The sequence below is a fragment of the Microcebus murinus genome, chromosome 11, assembly GCF_040939455.1.
Source record: "Microcebus murinus isolate Inina chromosome 11, M.murinus_Inina_mat1.0, whole genome shotgun sequence".
Lineage (NCBI taxonomy): Eukaryota > Metazoa > Chordata > Mammalia > Primates > Cheirogaleidae > Microcebus > Microcebus murinus.
In genome coordinates, this window is record NC_134114.1 from 47,553,024 (window position 1) to 47,573,552 (window position 20,529).

General features: G+C 37.4%; 1 protein-coding gene across 3 annotated transcripts in view; it reads left to right on the forward strand.

Annotated features, from left to right (window-relative positions):
- The window catches only part of NLN (neurolysin), a 100,797-nt gene extending 90,061 nt beyond the window's left edge, over nt 1-10,736 (forward strand). For all 3 annotated transcript variants that reach the window (XM_076008056.1, XM_012784093.2, XM_012784096.3), the window contains one exon: nt 7,776-10,736. In XM_076008056.1, coding sequence (XP_075864171.1) covers nt 7,776-7,910 — 135 coding nt within the window. In that variant the 3' untranslated portion in view covers nt 7,911-10,736. The remainder of the gene's footprint in view (nt 1-7,775) is intronic.
- The last annotated feature ends 9,793 nt before the right edge of the window (nt 10,737-20,529 follow it).

Here is a 20,529-nt window from a genome sequence, read left to right on the forward strand (position 1 = left end):
TGTATTCATTCTGTTTCATTCACCTAAAATTTACGCCTTTGTTATCTATTCCTCTAAAAAAATCCTACCAATGGCCGGGCGCGGTGGCTCACGCCTGTAATCCTAGCTCTCTGGGAGGCCGAGGCGGGCGGATTGCTCAAGGTCAGGAGTTCAAAACCAGCCTGAGCAAGAGCGAGACCCGTCTCTACTATAAATAGAAAGAAACTAATTGGCCAACTGATATATATATATAAAATTAGCCGGGCATGGTGGCGCATGCCTGTAGTCCCAGCTACTCGGGAGGCTGAGACAGATGGATCGCTCGACCCCAGGAGTTTGAGGTTGCTGTGAGCTAGGCTGACGCCACAGCACTCACTCTAGCCTGGGCAACAAGTGAGACTCTGTCTCAAAAAAAAAAAAAAAAAATCCTACCATTGTTAACAGCCCCACTCAAATGACCACCTATTTATGAAATCTTCCAAGTCATCCAAACCAAAAGTGATCTTTCCATCCTCTGAACATAAGAGTGGGCTTGGGCATGGGGAAAAGCTTCAATAAGTTTTTTTCTTATGTCTAGAATATTTAATGTAACTATTACCAGGTGAAAAAAATCATATTATAAAATATTTTATACCATAGAATCTAAATTTAAAAATGTGTTTAGAAAAAAAGCTGTCAGTGGTCATCTTTGGGTGGTAAGTTCATGAGTGATTATTAAATTTTTTTCTATAGTTTTTATGGAGGTTTTCCTTATTTTTATATAGTACATCATTATTTTAGAAGTCAAAAGCAATGTTTTAAAGAGACAAAAGACCCAGATATGTAAAGATATAATTATGACATTTCTCTGGCACTTAGTTGGTAAGGCTTCCTGGTATAAGTGTATATCACCTTTCTCAGTTAAGCCTTCCTCATTCACCTCCTCTGCTTCCACTCACGTGACCACATCCCCAGTTCCCTCTATCACTTTACTTTTTGTCTTCCAGCTGTCAAGGTGGCAGCCAAACTACTGATCCCAGTGGATCCCAAGGAACTTGCAAGTCCAGCAGAAGCAATCCTTGCTATCATGCTTCTCTGTACTTCCTCTTACTCTCAAGCTTCACAGCTTGGCAGGCAGCTGTGCTACTCTTAATTTAGGCCAAGGGGCTGGGTTGAACTTGGAGAAAGCAAGAGCCCAACAACTTGGAGTTAAAACTTATGGAGTTAAAAACAGTTTTCAGTTTTACTAAAATTCTGGATTCAACAGTACTATGTATCATTAGACATCTTATGCCAGGAGGCTGATATTAATCCCTTCCCTTTCACTTCTTTTTCTTTTCCTACTAAACACTCTGGAGTGTCATGTCACTTTTTGCTCCCTGTTTGGCAGAGCAATAATGAACTTGGCTCCAGAGGTCAAGGAGAATCTCTTTGCTTCTCATCTTCACACCCTTTGCTACAGTGCCAGATACCGGAAGCAGCTTTTTAAGTCACCATTTTATTCCCTCCTACATTGTACTAGGGTGGTTTTTTTTGGCAGGCAGGGGTGGGGGGGTTAACAAATACTTGTTATAAAATAACGCCTCACTTATAAAATTCAAATACCCACTCATTAAAAATTAATACTTTGGGCCAGGCGTGGTGGCTCACGCCTGTAATCCTAGCACTTTGGGAGGCCGAGGCGGGCGGATTGCTCAAGGTCAGGAGTTTGAAACCAGCCTGAACAAGACCCCGTCTCTACCAAAAATAGAAATAAATTAATTGGCCAACTAAAAAAATATATATACAAAAAATTAGCCAGGCATGGTGGTGCATGCCTGTAGTCCCAGCTACTCGGGAGGCTGAGGCAGTAGGATCGCTGAGCCCCGGAGATTGAGGTTGCTGTGAGCCAGGCTGACACCACGGCACTCACTCTAGCCTGGGCAACAAAGTGAGACTCTGTCTCAAAAAAAAAAAAAAATTAATACTTTGGGACAATAGTCCTACAAAAAATTTAGATTGTTATTAGACTATGTTGTGATCAATAGAAAAAGAAATATCATTATTCAGACCAATAAAACATACACTACTTATTTTATGCCATAACCACAGTCTTGTTATTAGTCAACACTGAAAAAGATGGCATTACCTTGGGTTGTGTCAGATTCGTTGCATTTGCTGTAGTCTCACATGTCAATGGTGGTTACTTTACCAGATATATAAACAGGATAAAAATATGAATTTTCTGTTCTAAAATAATTTGATCTGAAGTCATGGGAATCAGAGCAATCAAAATATATCATGCAGATGTTTTTGTCTCACCCTCCTTAATATGTTTTTGGATCATTTTAAGAAGAGAGCGGGATGGCCCTTCAGAGACTCAGGGCCTGCTATGGTTAGTCCTCATGCAATACAGAAAAACATGTCCAGGACTTCTCTCTGTAACCTCTTGCCATACTGCAAAGCCCAGGGTCTGCACTGGGAACCATTTCAGATCTTAGCAAGCAGAACTATAGAAAGTGTGCTGCTTGCTGGGAAAACAGTAATAGGAAGGGTTAACTATAAACCTGCAACCTTCTGAATAACAAATAGTAGCAGTGGAATATTTTATGGTGCAGTTGTTTTCATTCTGTTTTGAGGGCCTCTATCAAAGTATTAGAACTGGCTGCTTACCTACAATCGCCTAAAAGTTTGCTACCTCTGGTTTTATCTATAGTTTTTTATATTATTCTTGCTAGTAAATAGATATCATATCTTGCTGTTTAATTAGTTAAACATTACCTAACGTCTTTGTTTCTAGAAGTACATGGAGAAATTGTCTCATTATTGGATGTATTTTTCACTTCTCCAGCTATTCTCTTAAATAACTATGGAAGGGAACTTCTTGGGATTCACACTTTTCCAGCAAATTCTAGGAGCTGTCTAAGGATATCTTTAACGTCACCCATTGTAATTTCAAAATCCAGCAACTAATCATAGGGTTGAAAGAATGGGGGCTTTTTAACTAGGGCTATTTCTTTTTATAAGGCAACTTCATTGTGGGAAAATTTTCTAAAAGGTAATAGACATTGTGGATTCAAAGGCAATTATATTGTTAAGCCAGTAGTATCTTCCTCTTCTTCTGCTTTGGAGAAATTGCTATGCTTTGTTTCTTCCATCTGTGAAGGAGAAATACTACCAAGTGTCATTTCTGAAAGAAAGTTACTTACTTGTCATTTAGTCTGTAATGCCATAAGGAAGTAGCTAGAATGATCTAACATGCAATAATAGCCACAGAAACATGAAGAATCTTGATTAAACATGAAAAGAATTGCTCAACAGATAATCTTGATCACATAAGTATTCCAGTGCTCTTCAAACAGAATCCATGGCCAGTTCCTGCTGAAGTGTTGCTAAAGGTGAATACGAAATTTGCTGTCCAGAAAAGCCTTACAAATGGATTCAGTTTTCTCTGCTTCAGCTCCCTGATTACCACCCACTGCTGGTTTTCTGATATGTCAACCTTTCTAACAGCGTGAGGTTTTGTCTGATTTGAGGGACCAAAGGAAGGAAAGGGGATTGATTTCCAACCCACTTCTTGAATATTTACAAGCCAGACCTTGTAAGTCTTGAATCCCAACCAGCTGGAAGCAGTTTTTCATCCTTTGTGTTCTTACAGCCCTTCTTTGTGTTTCTCTTAGAGCCATAATAATCTGCCTGTTTAACTGTTTATTTCTTTATCTTCCCTTGATCATAAGACCCTCGTAAAAGGAACCATTTTATTCAGCTTTGTGTTCCCTTCTCTGCTTCAAAACTGTTTAATTAATTACTGTTTTACATGTGTGTACTTTTTTGAACCTAATTGGTGGTTCCCTCCATCTACTTCCGCTTCTCTACACCCTCCTCCCCCATGCCTGTAACCACTCAGGATACTTTTTTTCTGCTGGCCTCCTCCCATTCCATAAATAAAGGTTTATCCTTCTGTCCTTACAAATCTGAACTCTGCTTCAGGTTTCCAGAGGGCTCTTACAATCAGACAACAATTCCTACTACTGTTCTTCCTTCTGTCTCCCTGACTACCAGCACCAGTTTTTCATGCTCTCTCTTCTTGTTGTTATCAAGGGTATTCTTTTTTCTTTCACCCATAATCTCCTGTGTGTGCTCTTGGGAGGGAGTTGCAGGCTGGGGAATGAAAGATTTCAAAGTCCAGTTTTAAAGCAGCCCGGTGAGCTTGTCAGCTGCCTGCTCACCATCACCTGTCCTGGGCTGGGCGCTCCCTGCCCTGATGCCTGTTACTCACTCTAAGGAGACAACTCTGGCTGTGGTTCAACCACAACAGGAAGGAGACAGGGAGGGAGGGTTGAAAGGCAGTGGGAGCTTGCATGCACTGCTTCAGAGACACCTGAGATAGCAGGAGACCTAATCTGTTTCCCATTTATATATTCTCATTGCTGATAGATGATGGGCATCCTTCACTTGAATAATTATGATTGCTATTAAAATATTACTTCAAAGGGTGCCTATTCCTGGATAAAAAATGAGTGCCTGAGTGCCTTCTTTCTCCTACTTAATATTCCTACTGAATTATATATTTCATATCTTACTAATAGGGGAAAGGAATTCTCTTGTGCTTTTCTCTAGCTTTATTAGGTGACAGAACTAATTTTAAAGAAATGCCAAACGAGGAATGCATGTCTCTGAAGTGTATATGAGTTGCTGAACTTGAGGGCAGTCTGAAAGGAAAGGAAAAAAGGAACAGTAAGGTTTATTAAATACCAGTATATGCCAGGTATTATGCTAGGGAGTGGATAATATACTACAATGATCTCCTCTAATCACCTAGAAACAGAGTAAGGTAGGCATATTCCCATTTTACAGATAGGGAAACCAAGGCCTAAGGTCACATAGGTGAGGATTAAGCCAACAGTCAACCCTTGGCCTGATTCCAGAGTGCCTGATCTTGCTATAGAAGCCATTAGTGTAGAAGCCTTGTAGGGTTGCCAAAAGGTACATGCTAATCTTTTGGGATTGAAAACCACAGAGATGACTGATGCTGATTTTCTTCATAGGCTAGCTAATAGGAGTTTTCACTATATGCAGATCCTCCTGAAGGATGTTTGTAGCATGAAAAATTTTAGCAGTTATCTTAGAGCTTCTCTTCCTGCTTTCCTCACAGTTAAAGTTTCTTTATTGTATAATAGAACAACTCATGGCAAAGACTCCTTCCACCTGTGGCATATGTCTTCCAGACCCTGTTCTCTCACCCAGAGAGCCTGGTACCTTCCTAAAACACAAAAATTCACTTAACTATTTTTTTTTTTCTTAAGAAAAGCAAGATCCTGTTACCAAAATGACTCTTAAACTCTTCTCAAAACTTCATTGCCAAGGAAATGAAACTATTAAAAGACCATTGCTCTATAATTCAGGAAATTGAATCAACTTGTTTGGAGCCATGAGCAGAGGAAGACTTGAGCTGTACTGAGACACATATTGTGAGACTGAACAGTGCCCTGCTCTAAAATGACTTAACCATTCAGGGGAGTCCTAAGCTTTCTCTTTACAACACCATGTAACTCCTCAAATGCTTGCTTTTATTTACTACCTAAAATTACAGTTCTCTGCACAAAATAAGAATACACTTTGTCAGATGTTAGCATGAGTTTTAAAAAACTTTTATTTAAATTTTCATTAATCTTTCTAAAATACTTGTGGAATAACTATGTCTTTTTAATAAAGGATATATCATACACAGATATTAAGTTTTCCATAATAAAAGTTTTAAAAGATTTGTATAATTCTGCAGAAAAACTTAACTCACATTTTCTAAGTTCTTCCTGTATTGCTGTACCCAGAGAGCACAATCTCTTTTTGCTCTACTCACTAATTTAACACTAGTCAAATCTAGGCACATTGGGCAATGAAAGAAAGAAAAGGGAGGTAAATTGTAGATGGACTCAAGAGATCTGATATACTCCTTCTTAGAATAATAAAGTCTATGACAAGAATTGGCATCACTCACATTTTAGATTTTAGATTGCTACTTTAACAGTAATGAATTGCTCAAACCAAGCAAGAAATGACACATCATTTTTTTCTAAAGCAAACTGAATCTAACCCTAAACCCGTATCACTAGAGTTTTCAGGAAGTCAAATATCAACAATTACAAGCACTCTCTTCTTAAGAAAATTTATCCAAAACTTGTAAATAAGGAAACACAAGTACTGTGTGCCTTTTCAATATCATACTAGAACACTGTCTAAGCCCTTCCTCCTAAAGATCATCTTACACTCTAGGCCCTAGACCTGTCCAGTATGGTAGCCAAGCCACCCGTGGTTATTGAGCACTGGAAATGAGGCTAGTGCAACTGAAGAACTGAATTGAGATGTGCCATAAATGTAAAAAGTCACTGTAGTTGGAGGACTTAACAACAACAAAAAAATCTCAAGAATGTGCATATTCATACATGTTGAAATGATAATATTGTGGATATAGTGATTTGAATAAAATATTAAAATGTTACCTATTTTTTTAACTTTTTACTTTTTTATTTTACATAGCCACTTTTTCAAAACTTTTTGAAATGTGGTTAGTAGAAAATTCAAAGTTATGTATGTGCCTTATATTATGATTCTATTGTACAATGCTACCTGACTTTATGAGAAAGTAGGTTTGTTTGACAAATTATTTATTCCTGATTAGGGTCCAGGCTGTGAGGTTAGATGTTAGCCTATTGATGATTAATAAGTTTCAAGTGATTTCTGTTCATAACCAAAGAGTAACCCCCAAAGTTTTTATGTTATGGCCCTGGAGAACAAATTAAATATTAAATATTTTTGTATCTAACTTGGCAGATTTCATCTATGTTTTATTTTCCTTAACAGTTTAACTACACTTACCTCTGATACTAGATTTTATACCAAGAAAACTCTTATTATAAGTCAAAAGTTATATTACTTTAGCCTCTAGAAATTCTCTCACTCTTTTTGTACTCAAAAAGATGATTAATCCTTTTGATCAAATGATATAACGGATATAAATTTAAGTGTTTCTCTGTGAGTTTGTATTTTATGTGTATATTTAAAATTATGCTTCATTGAATTGTCTTGTTTTCCTTCCCCAAAAGGACAGTGAAAGGGAAGTGAAAATATTGAACAATGCTAATACCCAGTAACAAGTGTTTTCTTTCACTTTATCTGCTCATGTGTTTATGTAAATAAAAGCAGAAGCACTGTGACTGGTTTTAAAATTTCCAAACCTCCATTCCCAGAGAAAACTTTAAGGTCCTCATTCCCACCAGCTGGCCCACAGAAATGTCTTACCTGCACTCTGGGACTTGTGCTGCCCCTCTCCCCCCATCCACAAGGAAAAGGGTTGTTTTTTTTGTTTTTTTTTTTCTTATGAGCCCCTCATAAAAGCAGCCAAAGTCATTTGACAGTAGCTGTGCTGCTATTTCCAGGTACACAGAACCTCTCTTTGTATCCTCTTGAACACTTGCTTAGCGAGCCCTTTTGAATCACATTTGAGATAGGGTAACAAATGGGAACCTGTTCTGTATATTCCATTTGGCTACTTTTTGTTTGTTTGCTCATGTTGTCAGCTCACTCTTGAGAATTTAAGGAGACAAGACCATAATAAAGGTCAGCTAGTATAAGACCTGAGGTTTTAAGCTCCAAATCGCTTAGCTACAAAAATAAATAAATAAATACCACAGAGCTATAGCGTGGGCAAGAGAGAACATCTAGACTGAATAAAGCTAAGGTCTCTTTTCCTTCACCTCTCCCTCTTTCTCTTTTGCATCTAGAGATTTAGAAAAGTGCTATGACCATGAATTATTAGGCATGATGTTTTATTTTATTAGGTTGGAATGAAATACAGAAACCTAATCCTGAAACCTGGGGGATCTCTGGACGGCATGGACATGCTCCAGAATTTCCTGGAACGTGAGCCAAACCAAAAAGCGTTCCTAATGAGTCGAGGCCTGCACACTTCGTAAACCGGGGATCTTTGGTAGCAGTCCATGTCTGGAGGACAAGTCGACATCGCCATGTGTCACTGGCCTGGAAACTGAAGGGAGTTTTTTGCAAGTGAAAATTTAGATTTCTATTGACTTCCTTTTGTTTTGTAATTTAAAAAATTTTAAAGCTGTAAATGGATTTATAAATACTGTGACCTAAGACCCACTAGAAAGTAATTGTACCATAAAATTTCATAAAAATGGATTTGATTTGTTTTTATAAAAGTTTCATATGAATGTAATTTGATTTTTTTATTATAATCTAAATAATATAATGGAAGAGGGCTAAGGATTTTTAAATTGAATCATATACATGGTGTTATTTGATCCTTCTTATATCTTGACGTTTTGTACTTGGGATTTCTGGACTGATAAATGAATCAGCACATTCCTCTGGTAAATATTTTCTTAGAGCCCTGCATCAGCTTTGATCCTCTGTCTCACAGCAAGGTGTGACTGCTCCTTTGTCTGCATACCTCAAGCCAGGGGAATATGCCTCAGTAATGCATTTGTCTGTGTATATTAGACCTCAGGATTCCCAACTTTCTACTGCACTTCAGTTATGTTTCTCCATTTGGGTTTGTCTTTTTTGTCTAACGTCTAGTCAGAGAGCACCAAAAAATCATGTGTTTCAGCTAGACTGGTCTAAGGTATGTTATAAGTTTTTATATCTTGTATTACAGGATTTTGTATCTTGTGTTAGAAATTCATTTCCACTTCAGCATAGAAGATTGTCAGTCTTTGGCATATTTGCCAATTAGAACACTAAGGCAAGTCCAGGCATATTTTTCTTTCTTTTTTTTTTTCTTTTTTTTTTTTTTTTTGAGACAGAGTCTCACTCTGTTGCCCGGACTAGGGTGCCGTGGCGTCAGCCTAGCTCACAGCAACCTCAAACTCCTGGGTTCAAGGGATCCTCCTGCCTTGGCCTCCCAGATGCTAGGATTACTGGAGTTAGCCACTACGCCTGGCTGGGGCATATTTTTCTATTCTCCCATTTCTAATAAGTTGTAGGGACTTTGCCTCCTTTCCTGCCCACCTCGCACAAAGTGGCAGGTAGATATGTCACAGTGGCTCTATAGAGTGCCACTATGGCACTATGGGAAGACAGGTGAAGCTGTGTGGAGCATAGAGTTCAGAAACTCTGGAAGAGGAATGGCTTCTGGACCAAAGCACTTGAGGACAGCTGCTTCGAAGTGTTAGGTGCGTGTTTAAACTCAACCATGGGAAGGAGGCTCTTCAGTAGCCTATTTTGTCTGGTGATAAGTGAACCTTTGGATCTCTCTTTGACTCTTTTTATTATGGGCCTAAATTCCAGTTCTGCAGCAGACCAGTAAACTCACAGTATTTATTTTCCTCCAAGGAGTCTATTCAGTAAGGAAACCAAGCAGGGTAATTTTTAAAAAAAAATTTTTTTTAAATTTTGAATATACTCTGCATAGGTCTTCCAGTTGTTTCCCTGTGCATAGCTGAGGCATGACTTTGCTGGCCAGGGACAAACTTAGAACCTTTCTGTTCTCTAGTCTAAATGGACTTTGTGGTAAATAAAAAATTATTATGTTACATAATAAAATTATAGACAGCAGGGAAAATCAACAGCTATAGCAACACAGAAGAAAATTCTAAGATTATAATTGCCAAGTAAATACTTAAACATCCACATGAAATCCTCCCCTCCCTTCTGAGACAATTTGCCCAGCCCATTTCTACTCTACTCTCAATCAGGGTCACTTCTGGCCCCCAAAACTGTTTTTGTGATCCTAGCAATCTACGGTACTTCTACCTTTTTTCTCCCAGATGCTTCTATTTTTCAGTTTCAGACGAAAAAACTCTCTTCAGCTTTTTCTATTGCCCAATGTATCACCTTAATAATAACTTTAGCATTTTAAATCTTATTTCACATGGAAAAATTAATTGGTGTGGAAAAAGGCTGCACACAATAAAGTTACATTATTATGAGAATGAACTCACATTTCTTTCATACTTTAAATGTTAAAATTGAAATGCATGAGAGAACAAAAGTGTTATGGTGTTCTTTTTATTTAGGGTCTACCTCTAATATCTAAAATCTACCAAAGAACAACAACAAAATTAAGTACTCACAAAAAGAGTTTTTCTAGCATAATTCAAAAGTAAGACCTTATATTTTAAAGCCTTTTTGAAATTGGCTATCTACTTGTTCTTTTTTCCAGATCAGAACATAGGGTGTTACTGAGACACTCTGAATTGCGGATAACTATAAAAATTGTTATTGGGCAAACTTACACTTTAGATTTATGGACTGAGCCACATATAATAAAGTGTCTCTTGGTTATTAATCCAGAATATATAGGCCTATTTTTGTTTTTTCCAGGCATTGTTACATTGCTAAGAGTAAGTTTTTAAACATCTTATGCTAATTTATAGCAGGCATGATTCCTAAAGGTTTAATTTTAAGATTCTACATAGAAGAGAAAGAAAAGTCCGGATGTTATACTGCCTGATACAGACTTATTTTTCCCTCTAATATAAATGTTGCATGTTACCTAGATAAATACCTAAAAATTGTCCTGAAGAGTTATCACCTAAGCTACTTACACCAAGGTCTTGCCTTTCTAAAGCTAATATGGTGAAACGTGGGTATATGTAGCTCTTTAGATAACAAACTGCATTGTACAAGAGGCCAAAATGGAGAAAAAATACTGATTCATTATTTGTACTTGGAAATGCCCTAACTCGGAGGGAATTACTTAATTTTTTACTTTACCATTTTGCTTTGACCCTGGTGTATGAATTAAAGATCTGTGAAGATCCTGCTTCCCCATTGGATCAGCTGGTTTACATCTGACCATTTATTTCTTTTCTGTCATACACAGGTAAAATTTTTCATGCTTCAAAGAAATTGCATTAAAATTCTGCCTTAGTTCAGGCTACTATAACAAAATGTCATAGATTGAATGGCTGCAAAATCAGACAATTATTTCTCACAGTTTTGAATGCTGGGAAGTCCCACAATCTAGGTACTGGTAAATTTGATTCCTGGTGAGGGCCCTCTTCCTGGCTTACAGATGGCCAGTGGCAGAGAGCAAGCCCTGTAGGGTCTCTTTTCATAAGGACACTAATCTCTTATGTGAGGACTCCACCCTCACAACTTCATCTAAATCTAATCACCTCCCAAAGGCCCCACCCCCTACCATCACCATCACACTGGGAGTCAGGTCTTCAACGTGTGAGTTTGAGGGGGGCAGAACACAAGCATTCAGTCCATAGTAAATACTAATTCCTCAAACTGAGCCCTAAAGAATGTTAAAAGAGAACTGTCTCATCTGAATAGATGCAGTGACTAAGGCTTCTCTCTTGTTCTCTCTTGGATAGCCCCTTGAAATTGAATGGGCATTTTCTTACAAATGTTTGGTAAGAATAAAAGCAGAAAAGACATACATACTTTCATTTTCTTTGAAAAACAGTCTATGTCCAAAGTTTATTTTTTCAGTCATCTTTAATGGAGAAATTTCCCCTGAAAACAAATCCACCTAAGTGATTATCTAGTACCAACTATATCAAGGCAAAGAGTAAAGGTTAGAGTAACAAAATCTAAATACAAGACCAAAGTAGTGTTTTCCAACATACCCACAATAATACTAGAAGTAGAGACTTTGTTAAAAAAAATTTAGAAAAGTTGGGATAATGAACATAATCTCTCACACACACATACCCACCAATGAGTGATTCTTGAGTTTTCATTTGGTTGAATTCACCTTGTCATTCCCTTGCCTGTTAAAATATAGATTCCACATGTCTAATCCATGGGGTACATACAAGAAGAGGGAAGGGGTGAATGTGAAATAGACTCACTTCTTCTGCTCACCTGAGCTGACACCTATTCTATTATACCTGCTTATTTCGTAGAGTTCAGAGGCCCACCTAAAATTTTACTCCCATGATGAAATGTCTCCAGCATTCGTCACTAGAGAAGCTGTATGGAATTATTTCAAAGAAGTGTTCACTGAATCCAACAAGACACATCCCTATTAACATCTTGACATCTTTGTGGCTAGGTTGGAGTATGACCCTGGATAATATTTAGCCAGGTGGATTCCTAGCTACTGAAACAGCTTAAGAGAGTTGAATAATGATTAACATTAATTGAGGGCAATTTCAAGTCCTTGAGAAACACAAGAAATCCCATAGAAAGGGATTGTCAAATATATGGATAACAAGAGCTGGAATGATTAAATATAGTGATGTTAAAATTACCTCAGTGCTAAGACAAACTTGAAATGAGAAACATTCCATTGCCAAGGTATTATAAAAGGAGAGGAACCCGATTTTATAATAGTACTCAGGAAAAAAGACTTGGAAGTCTTATTTGACCAGATTCCAATCCCAGCCCACAGTACAGCACACCTGGGAGGGGGGCAGGAGGAGAGAACTAAGGCCTTTTAAGAGTGTTTTTTTTGTTTTTTGTTTTTTTGAGACAGTCTCGCTTTGTCACCCAGGCTAGAGTGAGTGCTGTGGCGTCAGCCTAGCTCACAGCAACCTCAAACTCCTGGGCTCAAGCAATCCTGCTACCTCAGCCTCCCGAGTAGCTGAGACTACAGGCATGCACCACCATGCCTGGCTAATTTTTTCTATATGTATTGGTTGGCCAATTAATTTCTATCTATTTATAGTAGAGACAGGGTCTCACTCTTGCTCAGGCTAGTTTTGAACTCCTGACCTCCAGCAGTCCGCCCACCTGGGCCTCCCAAAGTGCTAGGATTATAGGCGTGAGCCACCACACCCAACCTTAAAAGTGTATTGATTGAAGTATGTGTCCAGGTCAAAAGAGTAATCCCTGGACACTAATGTGGTAATATCAATCACAGCTGGAATATTGTGTTCCATTCTAGGTGTCACATTTTAAGCAGACTGGCCAAGTATTATAGTGTTTGAAGGAGCAGGAACTTTGAAGATGGTGATAACTTTGAAAATATTCTCAAGGGGAATACATGAAAGAATTAGGGAAATTCTATCTGGAGAGAGAAATTCAGAAATACAAATGATAATTATTTCCAGATATTGGAAGCATATCAGAGAGAGAGAGTAGGTGAATTTTTCATTGCTTCATAAGTCAAGCTTAGAGAAACGGTTGGAAAAATATGAGGAGGCTTTTTAGTTCAGTATGAAGAAGCAGTTTCTACTAATTATTATTGATTAAAAATTATAGGCTGGGCGTGGTGGCTCAAGCCTGTAATCCTAGCACTCTGGGAGGCCAAGGCGGGCAGATCACTCAAGGTCAGGAGTTCGAAACCAGCCTGAGCAAGAGTGAGACCATGTCTCTACTAAAAATAAACAAATTAATTGGCCAACTAAAATATATAGAAAAAATTAGCCGGGCATGGTGGCACATGCCTGTAGTCCCAGCTACTCAGGAGGCTGAAGCAGAAGTATCACTTGAGCCCAGGAGTTTGAGGTTGCTGTGAGCTAGGCTGACACCACAGCACTCTAGCCTGTGCAACAAAGTGAGCTCTGTCTCAAAAAAAAAGAAAATAATAATAATAATATACTGCTGCTATTAATGAGTATTCAAAAAAAAGCCTGTAACTTCCAGGAATGTTCAGAGAGGATTCCTCCCTTGTAGATATTTGTAGCAAATTAGCTTTGAGGTCTCCTCCAAAGTTTAAGGTGCCACAATTATAAGATGATCATTGGGAAAGTATCAGATGAAAGTTTTACATGCTGGATCTTAAAAATGGCATTTTGATGGTGCAGCTTCCTCATACTACAAGGATATGGTTTATAGTTTAAGATTGCCTTACTCCTCATCTGTCATCAGTCAGAGGTTAATTACCAGTCTTGTGGATAATCTAGGAGAGGATGGGTGACTAACAGTTGTATATGACCACAATAAAACCAAAGGCTCTTGCAGGATGAATAAAGGTTCGTTTTCTTCCTTCACGGAATTTACAGTTGCTCTCTGCTCGTTCCACCCACTACTATCTTCATCACCCATACACACAGGCAATAATCTGATTCAAATACCCAGTTTTATCATGTATGCACTCCACCTATTGTGATCTCTTTGAGTCTTGTTTCTGTCCTCTGTCCTCCACAGTCCTTGACTGTTAGTGAATAGTTCATAAATGATTGTCAGATAAGCATACCTTCTTTAAAATTAACTTTTGCTATATTCTTCTGTCTGCAGTAACTATAAAATACCTAATTTGTAAATGAATCTAAAACTATATAGATGAGATCTTTTTTCACCTACCTCGGACAGATTTCTGCATGAAAGAGCCCTTTTCCTTAATGTGCTGAAAGTTTCTGCATGAGGTAGATGAAAGAGACATTTTTTTTGTAAAAGTAAAGGTAGGAATGGGGAATGTTTCTAAAGATTTCTTTACTTCTCTCTATGATTATGTATTCTAAGCCTATAAATGTTTTAATCTAGAACATTCGGTTCCCTTGTGGGACCATGAAAGGGGCAAACAGAGCAGATGTCTCATGATGGCCTTGAAACTATATTTAAAAATTCTGTGTGCATGGATATGTGCATTTTTCTGGGGAAAGGGTCCCTAGCTCTAATCAGAAAAAAATTAAGAACTACTCTCTTAAAAATTTGCTTTCAAACTTTTGTTTTTAAATTCATTTCAAAGACTGTAAACTGTAAAGTACCTGTTACGTATCAGGCACTGTGTTTGGCACTGAAGATATAAAAAGACACCCCTTAACTCAAGTTGCTAATGGTATAGTGGAGAAGGCAAACAAGTTCATCATTCGTTGAGGAAAATTATAATAAAAAGGTATGTCTCAAAGCCTTTCTATGTTTTTCCTCCAACCCTGATTGACTCCACTATACAATTCAATCATTATGCCACAAAATTTTATATAGTTACCATGCCACCTACCATCACAGGCTTTCACTTTTAACAAGATTGTTGCTTTTCTCTTTTCAGCATTTCATGAGTGGGACTAAACAGTGTTCTTCTGTATCTGTTATACCCAGGATACAGACCATATGGCTAAAGGGCTCACAAACAAGAGATGAAAATGTTCACTTTAACCATTTTTGTGATCAAATGGTTATAAATCGATAGCCATTAGGGGAATGATGTGGGATCCCTCTTGACCTGATAGTGCTATATACCCAAGAGGCATTGGTACATCTTGTAAATCTAGAAAACAGGTCGTTAAGAAAGCCAGTTGTTAATTTCCACTACTACCATAAGAGCCAAAAGAAAAGCACCCCAACAGTTCTATCCTTTATTGCTATAGTCTGTGACTTCCTTATATAGGGATAGAAACTAATTAAGCAGATCAATGAGAGACTAAAAAAAACTGAGGAGTTCCAGGGCTCATGACAAAGACTGGGACTACACTTTCAACTTATACCCCATTTCCTTCTATTTCTTTAAATAATCATTTGCTTTACAGAACTCCTTATTTTTATCTACAAACCTATGTGTTTTATTTTCTTGTATTTTGCTTATTCATGTAATTATTAAATTTTTTGATAATACATTTAATGAGAGAAAGTGGTAGGAGTGTTTCCAGACAGGAATTTTCTTTCTCTCTTAATGATTGAATAGGTCCTAAAAGGAATGTAAGACTTTATCCCAAAACAAAGCAGTCATCAGTCCTTTTGTATTCAGGGCAAAGTGGGGAAAACCAAAAGATTCTTTTTGTCATCCCTATTCCAAATCAGATGCCTTTCTGTGGTCTTAAACATTTGTGTGACTGACAAGTGGGACTTCTGTTGTAATTCACAATGCAATCACTGTTCTGAACATGCACATGGCCCACTCTGTCTCAGCTTCAATTATAAAATCTTCAGCCAGAGGCTATTATCCTCTGTTTTGTTCAGTCAGCAACATAGCCAGTGAATTTCCAACTGGAATCAGGTGGCAAGAGAAAAATTTCTCACACTTCATCTATCAAGCCCTTATACACCCCCAGCGTACTTCCTCCTTTGGGGGAGGCGGGGCATGTGCTCTCGATCAGAGAAATTTTTCTGAAGTCATTTGGGAAGGTGACTCAACACTGCATTTCCTTTCCTAATTCCACCTTACTTCAGAGGAGGGAAATAGGAATGGCTTAATGGTGTTGTTATCTAAATGAAGACACAGAAGCTCTAAATTCTCAGAGCTCAGCCTTCTGTTTCATTATTTTCATGTCACTAATTTTTTAGTAAATAAGCTACATCCTTTGGTCTAACCAGCCAGGTGAAGTATCTCTTTCTCTCCTGCCCTTCCTTCCTTTCTCCCAGAAGTCCAATTAGATCAGTGGAAAATCCTCGACAAATCTCTCCAAATCCTAGTGAGAACACAACAGAAGTCTGGGGCAAAAAATGTAGTCAATGATGTCATGAACAACATAGGTGCTTTTTAATTTGGAAGTGGGGGCTTGGAGGCTTTTTTGCACAACACCTAGTTTTAAATTACAGTCAAGGTTCTAATGCCTGCAGGTGAAATGAGAGGTTTGGAAGGATTAGGTTAAGAGTAAATTATATATAGCCATTCCTAAAAGTAAATGTCTATGCAGAATACAGAAGAGATCTGAAAGATTTGGCTTCTTTCAAAACTCAATAACCAGATTTTAAATAAGGTTATGAACTTGCTCCAGGAAAACCAGATTGCTACCTGGTTGATTTTTATCTACTGAAGTTCAAGTTAAGGGATTTGAGGGGAAGCTAGTAACAGCCAACTTGTTTTATAAAGGTGGTATGCATTTGTGTTAAAGCCTACAGATACCTGATTAGTTCCTCCACCTACTAATTTTCTGAGTACCCAATCTGAATGCAGCTGGGGCATGTTAGTACAGCCACACTGTGTTCTCTGGTGCCAGTAGACAAAATGTCAATACGCCTGCTGCATTCCTCTGGTATAATAGAAATGAAGTCATTACATTAGAAAGTGAATCATGTGCCCAGGATACACTTCTGTCACCCTGAACACACTGACATTAAGGTTAAGGTCACTAATATGGCAGCTGTGGATCTAGTAGTCAGAAGAGGGTGAGACAGAAGATCCATTTAAGGAACATTGAGGTTTTATGGTATTTGAGATGGCAAAGGGCTGGGTGTGGTGGCTGAAGTGCCAATGTGCCCATCAGAAGGTAAATGCTAGGAGGGAAGAGTTAGAATGGAGGGCTGAGAACTTGACAGCAGGCAAATGCCGGCTGTGATCAAGGGCAATTGCTGGAATCTAAGGGGGGCACAAATAATCAAGAGAAGAAAATGTTCCGTTCCAAAGATCTGCTTAATTCACAGTTATTTTGTAATTCAAGGTGAGTAGGAGAAGTTTTACTTTTCAAAGATACTATTAATATAAGAGAATGTCTTACCACTTCCAAGAATTTTCAGGACTTGTTAAAACACTGTGAATAAATAAAGGTATGAGTTAGAAGAAAACTCCTAAAACTTCCTTATTACCCCATATATGTATAAAAACTTTTGTAGTCATGTTTTAATGAAATGTTACCTAAGTTCATCATCACTGTGCATTCCAGAAAAATACAGCTGTCATCTTGAGACCCTGAAGGAAAAAGTAAAAGGAGCTGTTGGGCAGACTTGACAACAGTTTGTAACATTTCTAAACAGCCTAATCAATAGTCAAAAAGACAAATTGTGTGGCTCAACTCTGTAGGAACCTATAAACAACATAAATAACTCTTCCCAAACAGAGGTTTCTGTCTTAAATCTTGGATATTGTCATTTTTATCATGATTGTTATCTTGAATATTTCTTTGTTCCCACATATCTCACCCTCTACCTCTACCCTGTTATACACATTCTCACACCACGTTCTTTAAGCAAACAAAATACACTTTCAAATGGAGTGTTTCTTTTGATGCTAAGACACATAAAAGATAAGTGTGGAAAGCAAAAGAAATGAATGTGTATTCCTTTCCCACCTGGATTTTGCAAAGCAAACTGCAAGAGAAAACAGTACAGTTGCAGTTGGCATGTATTTTATTTCCTCCTGTCTCTCTCACTCAGGATTAAATGTTCCCCTGGTCCTCAACCAAAATGGAAATATGATCTCATGTTTGTTTATTGTGTTGTCTTTGCATTTCCTAGGTCAATAAGGCTATAAATTTTGATTTACTGACGTAGCTTCTTTCCCCAAACACAGGGAAATTCTCCAGGGAGCTTGCTGTAAGCGTATCCAAGTACAGCTGAATCTCATAGGTAGAAGCTGTGTAAAAATAGAGTGGTGCTTGATGATGTGAAAATGGCATCATTCAGTAGGGTCATCGCTGCACTCCACATGCAAGTCCAACGATCCCAAATAATAATTAAACAAATTGGTTATCAGTGCTATTCTTAAATCTTCTAATCTTGGGGTTTCTATGGTCAGAAGAAAAGGGAGTATGTTTCATTCCCCATACAAGTAAGCAAGAAATTATCAAGAAAAAATTATCTTGTCTCAAATAACAACTTGGAGAGAAAATGACAAGTATCTGTGTATATTTATTTCTTTTCCTCTTGTCATTTTTCTATGTCCAATGCATAATAAAATATATTTCAAAGGAAAAACATAGATTGTTTCATATCAAGATGAAGAGATTCATAATAGCCACTATGATTTTTCATGATAAGGAAAAGAAAAAAAATTTCAATACAGTGAAATGGGATAAGTTCAACTGGAGAGTTTCAAATACATAGGAAATATAAAGGAAAAAAAGAAACGATTATACTTCTGAAACCAGCAATGCAATTCCTTTTCACACCCATCATTTTGGCAGCAATCTGTTAAGCTTGAGGATAAGCACACTCAGTTATTCCACTCTAAGATATGGACCACCAAACAAACTCTTCTACTTGTACATCATGAGATGTCTGCTAGAATGTTCACAGTAGTTTGTTTATAATAGCAAAACATTGAAAAACCACCAAAGCATCCAGCAACATAAGAGTGGATAATGTATTGGGGTATATTTGAACAATAGGCTGTATTGCAATTAGGATGAATGAACTGAAGCTACATGTATCAATATGGATCTAACTCAAGAACAATGTTGAGGGAGAAAAGTGCCATTACAGCAGGATTTGTTGAGATTACCCTTTATATAAGTTAATATATATATATATATTCAAAATGATACAGTGTATCTTTGATGAATCTATACATAGTAATATGAAAATGGACACAAAATTCAAGACTGTTCGTTCCTTCTGGTGAAGTAGAAAGAAAAGAATCCAGGAGAGATACACAGGGAGATGCAATTATTAATACAACATGGTTTTTTTTCTTTAAAAACCCAATGCAAATATGGCATAATGTTGAAGATTTTTTAAAGCTTTGTTTTTTATTGTTTGAACTATTTTATAATTTAAAAAATGCTTCTGAGGGATTTGTAAGAATGTGGCTTTCAGAGCAAATTTTTACAAGAAGTCCATCTAACTTTAATTGTGCAAAACCCAGATTTACGCAATTCCCATAAACAAACTTTTTGCTTAAGAATACCCCTTGGGTGCTTCCAGAAAAGCCAAAAATGAGCATCCTAATCTTCTGAAAAGCTGAAACAGTTGAAATCATTATATGAAAAGCATAGAAATTAGATGGCCTGAGTCCTGCCTTCTTGACTTCAGTGTACATAATTATCCTGAACTACCTTTTCTCACTTTGGCATCACGGTGCTTGAAGCAGAGGAAGATCCACTGGGCTTAGCTTGGGTTGTAGTGTTCAACCATTCATTCCCCTTTCCTCCTTCCTAACAGACCCAATTTTTATCAAGTATCCTGATTCATTAAGGGTATTCCCATGCATCTTGCCAATCATTGATTCAGCAATAGGCATGTGAATTAATCCAAGTTGGTGAAAGGTTTGCTAAGGATTTCTTAGAGGAAAGTTTCCTAGTTTTCATTAAAACAGTACAAAAAGAAACAATCTCTTCCTCTGGCATTATTGTGAATAGATTTGAGGCCAAGAACTATAGCACCCAATTAACTATCAGGCTGAAGATGAAGCCAACACTTAATGAAGGGTTAAAGCCAAGAGAATTGCAGAGAAACAGAATCAGTGGAACTAGATCATGTCAACCCTGAACACCATTTCACCTCTGAATACTCAAGTAAGCAAGCCAATATATTTCCATCTTGTTTAAACCAGTTAGAGATGGCTTTTTGTTACCTGTAGCCAAAGATATTCTAACCAACTCATGCGTATGTGATTTCAGCTTCCTCACCTCTAAGTAGGAGTATGAATATCTGCACTACTAATTCACTAGATGATTTTGGAAATCGAAATGAGCCAATGGATGTGAATGTACTTTGTAAATTATAAATTGCTATTCAAGGGCAAGCTGTTAATATTATTGATAATTCTGCTACTAAGTCTAAGGTACAAATTTTAGTTCACTATATGAATTATATTTTTTAGGATGTGTAGTTATTTAACTCATTTATTTTAAACTGATCGTTCCAGAAACTCTATGAGTATTCATAGGTCATTCTTTTAAATCATATAAAGCAGTTATATATTTATGATATCAGTTGGGGATATCCTTAGCAATTAGGATTTTTTTTTTGATGGCTTACTCTTTTTTATTTTTGTTTTCAAGGAACTAATATGCAAAGCAAAATATATATCAATATGGAGCTTAGGCTAAGGGTACAAAAATTTGGTGTGAAAAAATA